This window comes from Carettochelys insculpta, chromosome 1, assembly GCF_033958435.1.
Source record: "Carettochelys insculpta isolate YL-2023 chromosome 1, ASM3395843v1, whole genome shotgun sequence".
NCBI lineage: Eukaryota > Metazoa > Chordata > Testudines > Carettochelyidae > Carettochelys > Carettochelys insculpta.
The window spans coordinates 235,904,030-235,918,792 of NC_134137.1; the positions used below are offsets into that span (position 1 = coordinate 235,904,030).

Genomic DNA, 14,763 nt, shown 5'->3' on the forward strand with positions numbered 1-14,763 from the left:
CTTGATTGCTCAGCCCAAAATGCCCCATCTTCTCAATTGCACCTCGGGGCTCCTTTCTCCAGTCTCCCAAACACCCACTCTCCCTCCTTGCTTTTACACTCTTTCAACAGTTTCATCCCCTTCCAGTTTAGATGCTATTTAACCATACTCTGTAGATTAAGTTCTTTTCTATGTGTGGAGTCACCCCCTGCAGCCTCATGGTCCTGCATGTGTCCCTGTTCTGAACACTGTGCAGGTCTGGTATGGAGGAGCCTAGGAAGGAGGATGGTCTGAGTGCAGTCACACCAGAGCCCTGTTCAGCAATGCTGTTACCTCTCTGCTCTGGGGTGTGCTATTATAGTTCCACGTTCCCCTCAAATGTTCCCCTGCAGCCTCCTGATGAAGCAGAAGAAATTCCTCTACAACTTCAAGAACCTGCGCTTTGCCCGGGGCCGCCATGAGACATATCTCTGTTACGTGGTGAAGCGTCGGGACAGCGCCACCTCCTACTCGCTGGACTTTGGATACCTGCGCAATAAAGTACGAGCATGACTTGGGCACCTATCAATACATCCACATACCCACCAGCTCACTTAGCCAACCTTAAGACCATCTGTGTACCCAGCTACTCACCCCCAGTGTGCATCCAGGCACCCACCTGCTCATCCCCGATCTATCCAGGCATTCATCAGCTCACCACCATACCATCCATGCATACTTCAGTTCAACCCTGTACCTGCTCCTCCACTCCTGCCCATAGCCAGCCATCCACATCTCTGGCCTCTCCCATCATCTCCCTCTCTGTCTCTCTCTTGCTCAGTCGGGTTGCCATGTGGAGGTGCTCTTCCTGCGCTACATTTCTGCCTGGGACCTGGACCCAGGACGCTGCTACCGAGTCACCTGGTTCACCTCTTGGAGCCCCTGCTATGACTGTGCCCGGCACGTGGCTGACTTCCTGCGTGCCTACCCCAACCTGACGCTGCGCATCTTTGCCGCACGGCTGTACTTCTGTGAGGACCGCAATGCTGAGCCTGAGGGGCTGAGACGCCTGCACCGGGCAGGGGTCCAGATCGCCATCATGACCTTCAAAGGTGAGACAGAGAGTGGGAAACAGTGTCTCAGAGGCAGAAAGACAGAGACCTGGAGAAAGGGGTCTGGGGAGAGATGGCTGCGGGGATATGAAGCCCAAGCGATCTTGGGGCACTGTTCTGGGCAGTCTTGAAGCCTCATTCTGTCTCCTGCTCCTTGACAGATTACTTCTACTGCTGGAATACCTTTGTGGAAAACCGGGAGAGGACCTTTAAAGCCTGGGAGGGGCTGCATGAAAACTCAGTTCGTCTGTCAAGGAGACTCCGTCGGATTCTCTTGGTGAGGGACATTTCCTCTCCCCTTGTTCATCCAGTGCCTCTGTCCACCCCTCCCACTTCTGCTGCATTTCCCTGCTCCTGTGCATCCCTTCTATCTGTTCTGCCTTATCTTCTTGACTTTCCTTTGCCCACATTCCTCACCCCTTCTCTCCTCCATTCCACTCACTTTCTTCTTTACCCCTCCTCTTTTGTGCTCCTGCCTTTCCCAACCCTCCTTGTCTCTTGCCCCCTTCCTCTTCCCCTCCTCTCTCAGCATTTCTTCTCCTTGCCCAGCTAACACATCTCTTCTTTTCTGCTCCTCACAGCCACTGGATGAGGTGGATGACTTACGAGATGCCTTCAGAATCCTGGGACTCTGAGGAGGGCAGGGACAATCAGAAGACTCTAGAAACACTGGCCTTACCGTCTCTCTCTTTCTCTCCCACCAGTGGCGTTGACAGCCACCACAGGCCCAGGGCCAGGTGGGAGGGGGGTCTGGCTGTGCGCCCTGGAAGAGGCAAGGACAAGGGCAGAAGGGGTGGGGCACAGGGCAGTTAGCCCTTAGCGCCACTCAGACCACAGCACTGGCCCCTCCCTCCATCAGCGCCATGTGGAGCAGCACAGCAGCCCAGCAGCAGCATATCAAAGCGTCCAGAGCTCCAGCCACCGTCACTGCCGAAGCAGCAGCAGCAGCAGACGTAGCTCTGGGACCCTTTGGAAAGCCAGGCCCCCGTGCGGCTGCCCTCACCCCACCATTGGCAGGCCTGCCTCCCACTCTCACTTCCTCCCCTTTTCCCTCCATCCCTCCCTCCAGCCTGAAACCCTCACTCCTGAGGAAAGCCCTCGCTTACTACTTCCCTTGCAAGGAAAACTGGGATCACCCACCAAAGACGGAAGTGGTGTACGTGCCACATTCCATCCCCCCGGCACTCCTGCCTTGCGGGTGGGGAGCGAGGCCTGGAGTGGCGGCACCACACCGCCCTGCTGTGATGCCTTCAGCGTGTGTCTCACTGCAGGGCTAATCTGCGTAATCAGTACCCAGTTCTGAGCCTCCGCCCCGGCTTGGCTCAGGTGGGGCGGCCACATTGCAAAGCCCCCTGTGTGTTACTGTGCGCTCACCGGTGCTGCACGTCCCCCTGTGTATCCCAAAGACATCCTGGGGCACGCCCCAGGTCCTTTGTGCTGCAGCTGCTCCATGCTTTTTGCCTGGTAAATGGTGGGGCAATTTTGTCTGTCCTGCTGGGCGTGGGGGAGGGGAACTGGAGAATGACGCTGGAGGATTAACAGCGACTGATTCTATGCCCTCCTGCAGAGTGGGATTGCTACTGCGAGCCCTGAGCCTAGAGCCCAGCTGTGCCCAGTAGGCAAGGGGCAAGGCAGAACCAATTTCTTGTCGGGCTTTGTGGGCGGCCAGGAGCTGGGTTAGCGGAATACATGAATAAAAGCCTGAGTTAGGTTTGCAGTGAAGCCAGGCCTCTAATGTTTCCTGCCAACAGAGGACAGGAGTGGATTAACTGAGTCTATGCTGCTGCTGGGAGAAGGATTAGCTGGAGATCATGTGAAATTGACAGGAAGCCAGCTGTCCTGTGCTGGTCCCCCTTGTGCCTCCAGCCATGAAAGGGTGGGGCTGCCATATCTGAAAGCCTCATCCTGCCAGCCCTTTTGTCCAGGTCCCTGCAGTGCCTCCCTCTTGGAGGGGTTGAGACTGGAAGATAGAATCCTAGAAATCCAAGGTGGAAATGCTCTGGTCAAAAGTTTCCAGGGTTTCCACTAATTTGGGGCTTCCACATCAAGACACATTGGGCCCAACCTTCAGAGGTGCTGAGCACCCATAGCTCTCCTTGACGTCATTGATCTTGGATGTCTCAAGTGGGGCAGCAAAAAACCAGACATCCGTGTTCAGTGGAATAAAAATGCTGGCCTAAAGCTACTCCACCTTCTTCTCACAGTTCCCTCGGTCAGGGCAGGATTGTCCTCCACCCCCTAACCTCGGGCCTTCATCAAATATAACTTTAATGCTCCTAAGCAATGGAGCTTCCATTATTTGGAAGGCACTGTGTCACAGTCTAGCAGCTGTACGTTCTCCGCAAGCGCTGCCCCTGTATTATGCCATACAATAACTCTTTCTGGGAACGGCCAGCAGTGCACCGTCTGAGATCTCCATATGCACTTAGAACTCTTGCACCATTCTCAATAGTGTTTCCTACTGGCAGAGGTCAGAAGTAGAGTGGTTGAGAGCTTCCCTGCCATTAGGGTGCCTACACAGTCCCCTACAGTGGTTCCTTCAGGGAGAGACAGGAAGAGGATGAAATATGTGCTTTCCACACTGGCACTGTTTCCTATGGCACCTCTAGCTTGAAACCGGAACAGGAATAGCTGCGAAAATTCTCTGAAAAGCATTAATTTCCATGCATGGTGCTGTAGATGTGCTAAATGTGATGTCTGTTAATGTATGTATAATATAAATATAAATGTAGATACATATGTATAAATAAAATTCTTGTGTATGATCCAGCTTGGCAGAACTTGGTTTTTTTTAAATAATTTCAATGGCTAATATTAATGTGTATTTTGAAGCACTCTTTTAGAATTTTATTGATTTAAAGTCTCACAGCCATGTGAAATTATGGGAAACAGCTCAACATCATGTCAAAACATACAAAGCAAATAGCCTCACCTTAAAATAAAACACTAATAAGTTCTCAGGCAGCATTTTCCATACTTTGCCTGCCTGTAAATTTTGGTTATTATCACTGGCAATGTTTTCTTGCAAGCTTGTATGTGTACAGCAAAGTTAGTGTTCACTGATAAAAAGTGAATCCTTCCACCACTGCGTATGATTCTTAGCTTTTGTGGTATGTTCCAAAGGTGAGCCAGAGGAGGACTGTGAAGGTGGACAAAAGGCTTGGAACATAATACAGAGGGTTAAAGCTGAACCTGACTGAGTGGCAGCTCCACAGATTTGCATTTTGAATCATTACAGCATCACCCATCAAACATGGATGGCTAAAGTGGTCAGGCAACATACACTTGAGAAACAGCAACAAAAAGAAGCAAAATGTAGTCAAGCTTATAATCAACAGACCATAAGCCTTCCCAGACATGGAAGTAAACCTCACGGTCCATGATTATAGAGGAGGAAACTGAGGCACTGATTTTGCCCAAGGTCACAAAACAAGGAAGTAGCAGAACTGGGAAGAGAACCTACACTCCCTATTTTGAGCATAGCTCAGGGTCCTTGCTCAGCAGAAGGCACTGCCTCACATAACGCCATTACCCTTTTGGGACATGAAGTCCTTTGTAAAGTGGTGAGCTATGGAAGTATAACTAAAAAAAACAACACTTTCTTAAAGTAGACTGGGTCTTATTCCAAGTAGCATTCACTAGTAATCCAAAGGGGAAATTGAAAAAGAAGGAATCTCATAGCAAACAGATAAAAGCTCCTCTGTGTGCACCAAATGTTTAAAACCCATGGCAAGTCTTTTCCTTCAAAACTCTCATAGCATTGAGAGTAGCTGTGGTCATTTCTCTAACCTAGTTGACCTAGCTACAGTAACTCTAATTGCATGACTCTAATTCATGCATTTTCAACATGTGCTATAATAGCTGGCAGGCACCAAACAACCTGGGTCTCATACAAGCTGTCCATGAGTAAAGCAGCTGAATTTGCTTTATAAGCTCCTCCAAGCAGAATTACACAGAGAGTCCCCATCCGGAGGAGACTCAGAGGTGAGTATTATGTAATAATTTTGCATTTCATCCCCAAGGATCCCAAACTGTTCTATAGACTGTAAATACACAACAACTCCTGCATCTCTGGCAAGGGATTAGACTGGGCGCTGCCTGTGGTCTAACCCTGTGGTTCTTATATGGGAGTCACTTCACCAATTCTATTCCCTACAGAGATAATTGGGAATTAATCCTAGGCTTCCTGCCTTACTAGTTATAGCTTGACTCAAGCATGAATTACCATTGATGATTCCCAGGGATCTAGCCGTGCCCCTCTTCCTGAGTTAGGGAAGATACAGATGCTGAGTTGATGAATCCCTGGGGTCTGCTACCGATGGAGGCCCAAGGGAAAGCCAGACCAGGGCCTATAACGTCAGACAAAGCTCTCATCCCATCTAGTCTTGTATCCAGCAAGCTGCAGTGGCCAACATCATGCAAAAGTGCCCACGTTGTACCTGAATAATTATACAATGCTGCAAGTGAGAGAAAAACACCTTTCTGACACCCTTCACTCTGGTCTCTGCTACGCATGACTGCTGATGCTTTAGACACATTACTGATCATGGTTAATAAATTTTCCAGTCTTTTTTCAAATCCAACACACATGCGCTATCAATGCCACCCTGAAATACACACCTATGCGCCTATTGGGCCTAGCTTTCAGAAGATGTCATGCAATTATGCACGCAACTTTTCACCGGCATTTCCATGCTTACCACAAATGCACATGCAAGAGGTGAGATCGAGAGTGGGCAAAATAGGCCCGGGGGGCCAGATGTGGCCTGACAAACTGCTGGATGTGGCTCACACTGCCCCACAGCCCAGCAGGAGCCTTGAGCAGGCTCCCTACCTGTTGTACACCTGCACGCTGGTCAAAGAGGCCAGCTGCAGGGCCATGTGCCTCTCTGCACACCAGGCACCCTGGTGGGGGGGGCTTTGTGCACTGCCCCCACTCCCAACACAATCTCACAGTACCCATTGGCTGAACTGCTGAACTGCCTAGGCCATGCTTGTGGTACAGGCAGCAAGCAGAGAACCCCCTCCCCTAGAGGCACACTGCACAGAGTTGCACAGGGCCCCAGAGTCAGCTGCTCTGAGCAGCATGCAGGGGCACAGCTGGCAGAGCGCTACTTATGGTTAGCACCTCCAGCCAGAGCCTGTACTGGGCATCCCACATCCTCCCACACCCAGGTCACAACTCAAACCCTCTGCACTTCCACTTCTGCTCCCCTACCTCCAGGCACACTTCTGCACTCTGCTCCTGCACCCACATTCCCTCCCAGACCCTGCACCCACTCTTGCACTCCAGTCCCCTGCCCCGGTGTGAGCCGATGCCCAGGTGCCAGCTAAAGGGCCTGTGGGGCAAAGGGGGTGATGCCGCACCAGCAGCTACGCTAAGCAGCCAGGGCAGGCTGGGTTCTTTGGTTTGCGTTTAGTTCGGGTACAGCAGCAGGAGGAAAATTACACTTAGAGAGGCTTTAACAGTTACTTTTTATTTATACAAAGATGGAAACAATTTAACTCAGACAAATGATTAAAGTACAAGTTAGTACTTGTGGTTTTTAAAGGGGAAACAACACAATTTAACTTAAGAAAAGTTTTAGACAAACTAGCTAGCTTAAACTAAAACAAGTAATGTGTACACAAGAAAGGCACATTGCAGGTGTGATTTTCACCCCTGCCTCTTAGACCTGGTAGAACCAGAGTCTTTCCCTCAATTCCTATAGGAAAGAAGTGTAATACAGGTGTAATTCTTACCCCTGTCTCCTAGATCCGGTGTGACCCAGAATGTTTCTCTCAATCCCTCGGGAAGAAGTAGATACGAACCAGGCGTCCCCAATCTCGGGAGTTAATTCCAGACCTGGCCAGCAGGTGTAGGTGATTGGAACTCAAAGGGGGTGGGCTGCCAAACCCCCCTTATACTGCTTTTCTCACGTAGGCTTCTTCCTGGTCTCAAGTGGCCAATCCGGAGGAATGTGTTTGAACCCCAGGTTTCCCAGGGAAGGTGCAAGGCTCAATTTGCACCTGTGAATTGTGGACAATTGGGCACCTTTGGAGGTGATGGGCGGAGATTCCCCATTCTTCCAGGGGAAGTGATCAGGCGTGTCAATCACCGAGATCAGCCAGAAGGGCGGCCATTAGCTAGCCCATTCACTGTCTGGTTTTTGTGTATAGTAGAGAGGCTGGGCGAGACAGCACACCTGAGTTCCCAGGGCATCAAAGGCTACCTGTCTCCCTTGCTTGTTTCTCTCGCTGTCTCTCCCAGTGGTCGGGGAGAAGAAGAAAAGGCCAAATGGGGGTTCATGTCTGGCTACACCCAGGTTACAACCCCCTCCTGCCCTTGGTTACAACCCAAATACTCTGTACCCTGCTCCCACACCTCCTCTCTGGTTCTGCACCCCCTCCTACATTCCTCTTCCAGATCAGAATCCTCTCGTGCACCAATACCTCCTACCAGACCCTGAACCCCTTCCTGCACCCCAATTCCCTACCCTGAACTCCCTTCTGCACCCAACCCCCATACCTCCTTCAATAATATCACAGAAGAGAACAGCCCTTGATGGCTTACCAAAGCCTTGGAGTGACCCCCTCATCAAAAACAATTGCCCCTCCCCACCTGGGTTAAATGCCTATTTTGTAATTTATAGGCATAGTTAACCCACCTGACTGCACAATCATGGGAATTACTCCCATATTATTTGCACAAATATGCTTGCATTTTTGTGTATGAAATTATGGTAGTGACATTTTGCAAATCAGACCTTTGGGGCACAGCTCAAAAGTGCTTTATTATACTTGAGAACCAAGAAACAGACAATCTAAAAAGATGCTTAGGAAATGTCTTAGTTAATGAGAGGAAAAGAACAACTATTTGGGGAAGTGGGTCTTTGCCCACGAAAGTTTATGCTCCAAAATATCTGTTAGTCTATAAGGTGCCCCAGGACTTCTTGCTGCTTTTGAAGATACAGACTAGGCTGCCTCTCTGATATTTGGGGCATGCTCTGTAAGGGGTAGACGTAACAGTATATATGTGTATGTAGCTAATAGAAGAGTGCCATCTACTGTCTGGACTATTAAAATATCAAGCATTGGTTAAAAATGTGTAGGTTACATAAAGTTGTTATTCTCTGCAAATGGCTTCCTGGCTTAAGACAACAGTAACAAAAGCACAGCCATCAAGCAGCAGGGCGTGCACATCTTTTCAAGAACTGCACACATTACTCGTGGTCATTGTGGAATATCTCTGGGGATCGTACTGAAGCAATCTGAAACAAATTACAGTTAAACCATGAAAATACACGTGCAGAGCTCAGAGGAACATGTTTTCGAAATGTGTCATTCTTATGAATATTAGTTACATGCTCTTCCCCTCCTGGGTTACTGGCAAGTGAACATATGGTCCAATAAGGCTCTGCCTACATTACAACTGCAGTCCTTTGGGGATTCTGTTTGCAGCACTGTTGCCCCTAATGTGTCCATCCCTTAACACTGGGCATAGTTTTTCAACCACTTACTATGCAAGTAAGTAGGTGCCGATGGACTGTCCAATTGGCTTCAAAGGGCATGAGCGTGAAGCGTGTACTCAAGTTGTGTGTGCAGCCAGGATTGCACTTCTGGGTCCTATTTATAGAGGGGAAGTTACCTGGATCTGCATTTTTACCTGGTTATGAAACCTGGCCTTCTCTACGAATTGGAGCAATGATTGTGACTGGTTCAAGGGTGCACTGAGCCTGCAGCCAGTTCCTTGGAATGGCTGAATGCCTATTGGAGATGGGGCTGAAGAACTCCCCCTCATATGAAAGACTAATAAGTACATGTTATCCAAAGCAACTTGCAATTCTGCAGGGTATGAAACTGGGCTGTTACTCCAACTCACAAATGCACTCCCATTAAAATCTCTACTTTCTAGCTGATAAGGCGCTAAGCACACCTGAGCTATATCTATAGGAATGTAATTTATTAAAGCACTCTTCCCTAAATGTACCTTTTAAATAAAAGGGTTGCTCCTTAGGGAATACACACCTCTTCCTTCCACTCTTGATCTTGTTTGAATTGGTACAAATCTAAAGTAACTCCATTCGAATTTGGGATAGTTGTGATGGGGAGCAATCACAAAATTCTCCAGGGGTTGTCCCCTGGGGTGCTGATCAGGCCAGTGATACCTGCCTTCTTGCCCTCTGGGGCTCCCCACCACCCTATACTGCTGAGCCAGATCTTCTGGTCTTCCACAGCCAAGGCACAGAGTGGGGTTACCACCGTCCTGCAGAGCAATGCAGAGACTGAACCATTTCAGCACTGGGAGGACTCAGTTTTAAGGGCTCAGAACCCAGAAAGCAACCCCCAAATGGGAACAAAACCAAATTTGTCTTGCCCTGTAAACAGCTCATAAGGTCAGCCCCCTTTATCAATGAAAGAAAGGTATGCAGAGTGGTCCCTCCCACCACCACCACCACCCCCGCCCCGTAATAATTATTTACACAGGCCTTGGTAGTAAACAGGTGTTTTACTAAGTATAAAAAGTGAATTTACGTGGTTGCAAGTGAAAACAGATTGAAGTAAGTTACTAATGAAAGCGAACAGAGAGCACATAGCTAATTCTGATCCGCTACAGAGCTTGTTACATGCAAATTCTTACCCTAAGGAGCTGTTCCTATCTCAGGTAAAGGCTTCACCTTTGTTGTTTACTCCCGCCCAGGTCCGCAGCTTTACAAAGTTCTTTGTATTCTCCCCCATAACTCTCTCTCTCTCTCTCTCTCTCTTTGAAGAAATTCTCTGTGGCACCAGTCACATGCCAGCTCAGAGTGGTCATTCTTACCTGTGGATCGCACTTCTGGATGAATGACTTACTGGGAAAGAGAAGAGAGAGTCCCCAGTGAGCTGGTAAAAATATTAGGTGGGTTGAGGATGAAGGTGATTTTTGAAGCCCCAGTTCTCACCCCAGAGATCTAGGGCAACATCTTAGGAAATCACTGACCATTATACTCACCTATTCATTTCAGTGAAAGGCCAAAGGGATAACAGCCTGCTCTCTCCTAATCTTCCCTGCTTTTTGCCATGTGCCGTCATTCTTGCTCCTGTAGCACTATGCACAGTGCCACCAGGGGCCATGGGTACCCTAAGCCTAGATAAGGAAGGTAATTGGGTGGGAAGATGAATGGGAGACAATCACCAACAGTTTATATATATCAAGAAGTAGTTACAAAGGCTGCGTCTACACTATGAGCTAAAATTGAATTTATTAAAATCGATTTATTAACACTGGGTTTTATCAAGTCGATTTTGAGCATCCTCATCTTCCCACATGCTCCCCACAAAATTTACTTTCTGCTGCTAGACACAAGTAGCTTAAATCGACTGTTGCAGCAGTGTGTTGTGGGAGCCTATCCCTGAGCCCGATAGCATTCTGGCTATTTTCACTGGTGCAGCATGGGAAAAAAATGCCCAGCAAGTGGCTGTGGGTATCTGACATCACCTTCCCACATTTTACTTCCTATATTTAATCTCCCTCATTCCCCTGCCATGTTAACCAAACATCCCTTTTTCCAGGTGGGATCTAGCTTGCCTGTGTAAGAGATGTGCTTTTTATAATTGAGGGAGGGGTGGGGAGGGGTAGTAAAGCATTTAGGAAAGGTTAGAAAAAAGATTTTGGGTTTCCCAATTGACAGGTTTTTGAAAACGGGATGCAAAATCACTGGATCTTTGCAGGCTTGGAGCTGAACTTACTCCTCCTGGCAAAGAAGATCCCCAGATCAATAATTTTGTCTCAAAGGCCCAAAGGCCAGCCCAGGGCACAAGAGGTGGGTCCCTCCTGGACTGGATGAAAGGTGCAGTGTTGCAGGTGCTCCTGGACCTGTGGAGTGAGGAGGATCTACTCCAAGACCCCAAGGTGAAGCAACGTAATGCCCAAACCTACGCCAGATGGCCACCACCCTGGCAGAACGAGGCCACCCCCTGCTGCAGCATGGAGGAAATCCAGGAGAAGGTGAAGGAACTCCTGCAGTGCTACATCCAGACCCAGAATGCTGTCCAACACTCGGGATCTAGGTGTAAACCTGGCAAAGAAGATCCTCAGAATAAGAATGTTCATCGCTGCAAGCCTTACTTCCAGAACTGTGGTAATTGTAGAGCTACTACATTGCCTTCAATGGCCTTTGGAAAAAGACTATGACTATAGCCAGGTCCCTGAAAATCGTGACCACCGACGGACACTTCCCCTGGATGGCCAAAACAACTTGTCTATAGCCAGTCCAGAAAATCATGACTGCCCAGGGAGACCTCCCCTGGGCGGCTAAAAGACCCCTGACTATAGCTAGCCCCCTGGCCTTTGGATAAAGCCCATCCAAAAAATTTGCTCTGAGAGGACAGCCACGCTAGTGACAAAGCATTTTCTTTCGCTGACCGAAAATCACATCCACTGAGGGAGACTTCCCCGGCGGCTAAAAGGCCCCCAAATAGCAGCCAGTCCAATAGCAACCAGCCCCCCAGTAACCTAGCCACTGAAGGAGACTGCCGCCAGACGGCTACAGGACCCTCACCACGCCCAAGCTGCCTGGCATCTTGCACAGCATGTCCTTTTATTGGTTCAGGGTCAAGCCACGTGATGTGGATGTGAGCAGGAAGGTTACAGACTGTGTGGTGCCTCCGGGGGAAGAGAAGGAAGGGGATGTGGGGTCAGGACAAAATGGAAATGGCTGCAAAGAAGTTTCTCGTCCAAGCACGACCTCCACCCGCAGACCAGCTGCCACATGATGCAGGCGAGGGAAAGTTCCAGAATGCGCGGCGCCTCTCAGGGAGGGAAGGAAGGGGCTGTGGGGGGCAGGAGAAAAAGTAAACAGCTGAAAAGAAATGTCCTATCAGACAAGCACGACCCCCACCCCCTGCCTAGCTGCAACATGGTGCGGAGGTGAGGGGTAGCAGGTGGCACCAGGCAGGTAGCAGAGGTGGACACAGAACCACAAACCCTACAGCCATGCTAATAGCAAAGAAAGAAACGAAGAAGATTTTTCAGCCTCTCATGACCCTACAGTGATGGGCTTCCAGACCCCAAATTGCAATGGTCTTCCTGTTGCCTAATTCCTCCACACCTGAGAGCAGCGGAGACTGAAGAGACCAGAGTTGAGAATTGTGGGGCACATATGGGACATCTCTGGAGCCTAATGAATTTGAATTAAAGACATGGTGCTTCCTCACTACCCTTCATTCGGAATTTTAAATTTGAACTGAACACTACACCCGTCGGGTAACTACGCTATTATGATATTGATATTATGTCGATTTCAGTGCACCATAAATCAAGCTGATGGAATTTACAGTGAGGACAGGCACTGGGTAAAATTGGGCTAACTGACTTAAAATCGATATTATCTCGTGGTGTAGACATAGCCGTAGTAAGGGTGCTCTTCTGAGAACCAGCAATGGCTTGGGGAGGGGTACTCTTCCTTCTAAGCCAGGGAAGGGAACTCTCACCTCGTGGTCCTGATCCAGGCTGAGGCTCAGGGCTCCCTTTCATAGCAACTGGCCTGTAGCGGTGTGGAGGGTGCAGGTCCCTAAGCCTTGCAAGCCAGCTCAGACAGTCTGTGGGTCTGGATCCAGACTGTGGGCTCTGCCATCCTGATCTTGTGTAGCTAGTTGGGAATCTTGAAGGAGATAACAGAAAGAATCAAAACATAGACCTACTGACCTTGATTCCCAGGCCTGGGACTGAACAGCCTGATGCCTCTGAAAGGGGATTAGGTAAAGTTCGAATGGAACTGAGGGAAGCTCTTGATGTGTCAGATAAGACCCTTTTTGTCTCAGAGCAAAGTCAGGTTTCCACGCTGTGCCTATCAGGGGACTATTTAATAGCAGTACTTCCTGTAATGTGGGTTCATGACTGGTAGGAGCTGGGCTGGTGAAGTCACAGACATAGATCTCTTATAGCAGTACAAAAATAAATACTTTTCATTTGACACTGGCTGCCCCATGAAATGCTTATAACCAAGCCAGGGCTACATCAGAAACAGTGCCCTAGAGATAAAAGGCTGCATAGCCCCAGCTTCAACCACAGCCCATCCAGTCTCCCTGGAGTGGGGCTCGGTCAGGACCACAGTGCTCTAGACAGGCCCCCTTTTGCATTCCTTGGCCCTCTTGGAACAGCTGGTAACCCTGCCACGACAGCCTGGGGCTGGCTTGCATTCCACACCCAAGATACGATCTCAGCTCTATTCTAACCCGCAGTCTGCCCGAGTCAGTCACTCTGCCACCTGCCCGGGAGACTTGACTTTTAAGTAATTTGCATCCTTGGGAACAAATCTTAGCACACATTTTATACCTCAGCATGTGAGCAGAGACACATGCCCCTGCACACAGAAACACATACACAGGCACACACTGATAAAAATTGTTTACCTTATACAAGCACCACACTGCTGCTCATGAACATATGCACATCAAACTGGAAGGGACCTTGGGAAGCCATGGAGTCGAGTCCCCTACCCTTCTGGAAAGGCCCAGCACCACCTCTTTTTTAATCTCTTTATCCCAGATCCCTAAATGGCCCCTTCAGCACTTGAGCTCACAACCCTGGGTTAGTGGGCCAATGCTCAAGCCACTGAGCTACCCTGGCTCCTATGCAACCTGGCCATACACACAGAGTCATTCACATCAAGCAGTTTGTCCCTCTCCCTCTTGTACAGATACCTGTCACAGGGGAAGCAGCCATGGCTTCCTCTCCCTTTCTTCTAGCCTCCTTGTCTTTGTGTAGGTCTTTTTTTCCTCTTCACAGAGACAATTTATGTCTTTCAGTTTCTGTTCATGAGAGCTGGCGTTACCCAGAGTGAAGAGATGGTACGATACCAAGTGACCATCCAGCACCCTGAAGAGTGCACTGCAGGGAACAATCTTGCCCTGGCAGCAGCGAGGCAAGAGATAAAGGGAGGAGCACGGGAGTGAACGGGAAAAGAGAATGGATTGGTGACTGGAGACAACGTCTCTTTTCCTAACCTTTTTGGCTGCCCTGGAGGAAGAGGAGTTTTCCCAAAAGCCAAAGGGCAGGGCTGGGTCACAGAAAACATTCTCTATCCAGGCAGAGCTGTACAGCCTGGCTTCTTTCTTTGGTCCCTTTTTAGTGAGGGTACCTTGGGACTAGATCCATTTGTAAGCTCCTGCCTTCTCTCCTGAGCGAAGAGGGTTGCTGTGGCCACACAAAGGACACTTGCCACCAGGTCTTGGTGCCTTTATGGCCGGTGCACTGGGGAGAAATCTTCCAGGAAATTCTAGGGAGTCTTTACTCCCTGAGAGAGGAGAGCCGTGATTTATTTGAATGGAGGTGGAGTTTCCCCCAGCCTTTCTAAATCAGTTGTTCACTGGCTCTCGGCATCCCAGATCTCCCCAGCTCTGCCCTCCCCTCCTGTCTGGAGGTTTGCTGGTTTCCGGTGTCATTTGATCAATTTATGTTATATTATTAACCTCAAGCTGCAGTGTGGAGACATGGGGGTGACTCCTTCTCCCTCACAGTCCAAGGAATTACACAACTGTAAATCACTGGGGAAGAGGAAGAGAGAAAGGAACAGCACGCGGCTATAGCCACTGGTAACCCTCACTCATCGTTCAGCCAAAGCTTTATACTCCCTGCTTCCTCTCTGCACACCCAGAAGTGCGAGTGGCTTTTCCATGCTACACAGTGGCAGCGCCAGCTGGTGTCCCCTGCCCAGAGCAGCTGGAAATCACG

At 49.3% G+C, this 14,763-nt stretch overlaps 1 protein-coding gene across 1 annotated transcript; it reads left to right on the forward strand.

The window, feature by feature from the left end:
• The first annotated feature begins 357 nt into the window (after positions 1-357).
• Positions 358-1,705, forward strand: AICDA (activation induced cytidine deaminase). The gene is made up of 4 exons (XM_074983639.1): positions 358-519; positions 800-1,070; positions 1,232-1,347; positions 1,652-1,705. Exons 1-4 carry the CDS (start codon positions 358-360, stop codon positions 1,703-1,705), a joined length of 603 nt encoding a protein of 200 aa, XP_074839740.1.
• The last annotated feature ends 13,058 nt before the right edge of the window (positions 1,706-14,763 follow it).

Excerpts from the sequence above, each read along its gene's own strand:
- AICDA (XM_074983639.1), top strand. The coding sequence starts at position 358 with ATGTTCCCCTGCAGCCTCCTGATGAAGCAGAAGAAATTCCTCTACAAC. Across the intron at positions 520-799 it reads TTGGATACCTGCGCAATAAA|TCGGGTTGCCATGTGGAGGT; the intron begins GTACGAGCATGA and ends TCTCTTGCTCAG. Across the intron at positions 1,348-1,651 it reads GACTCCGTCGGATTCTCTTG|CCACTGGATGAGGTGGATGA; the intron begins GTGAGGGACATT and ends TGCTCCTCACAG.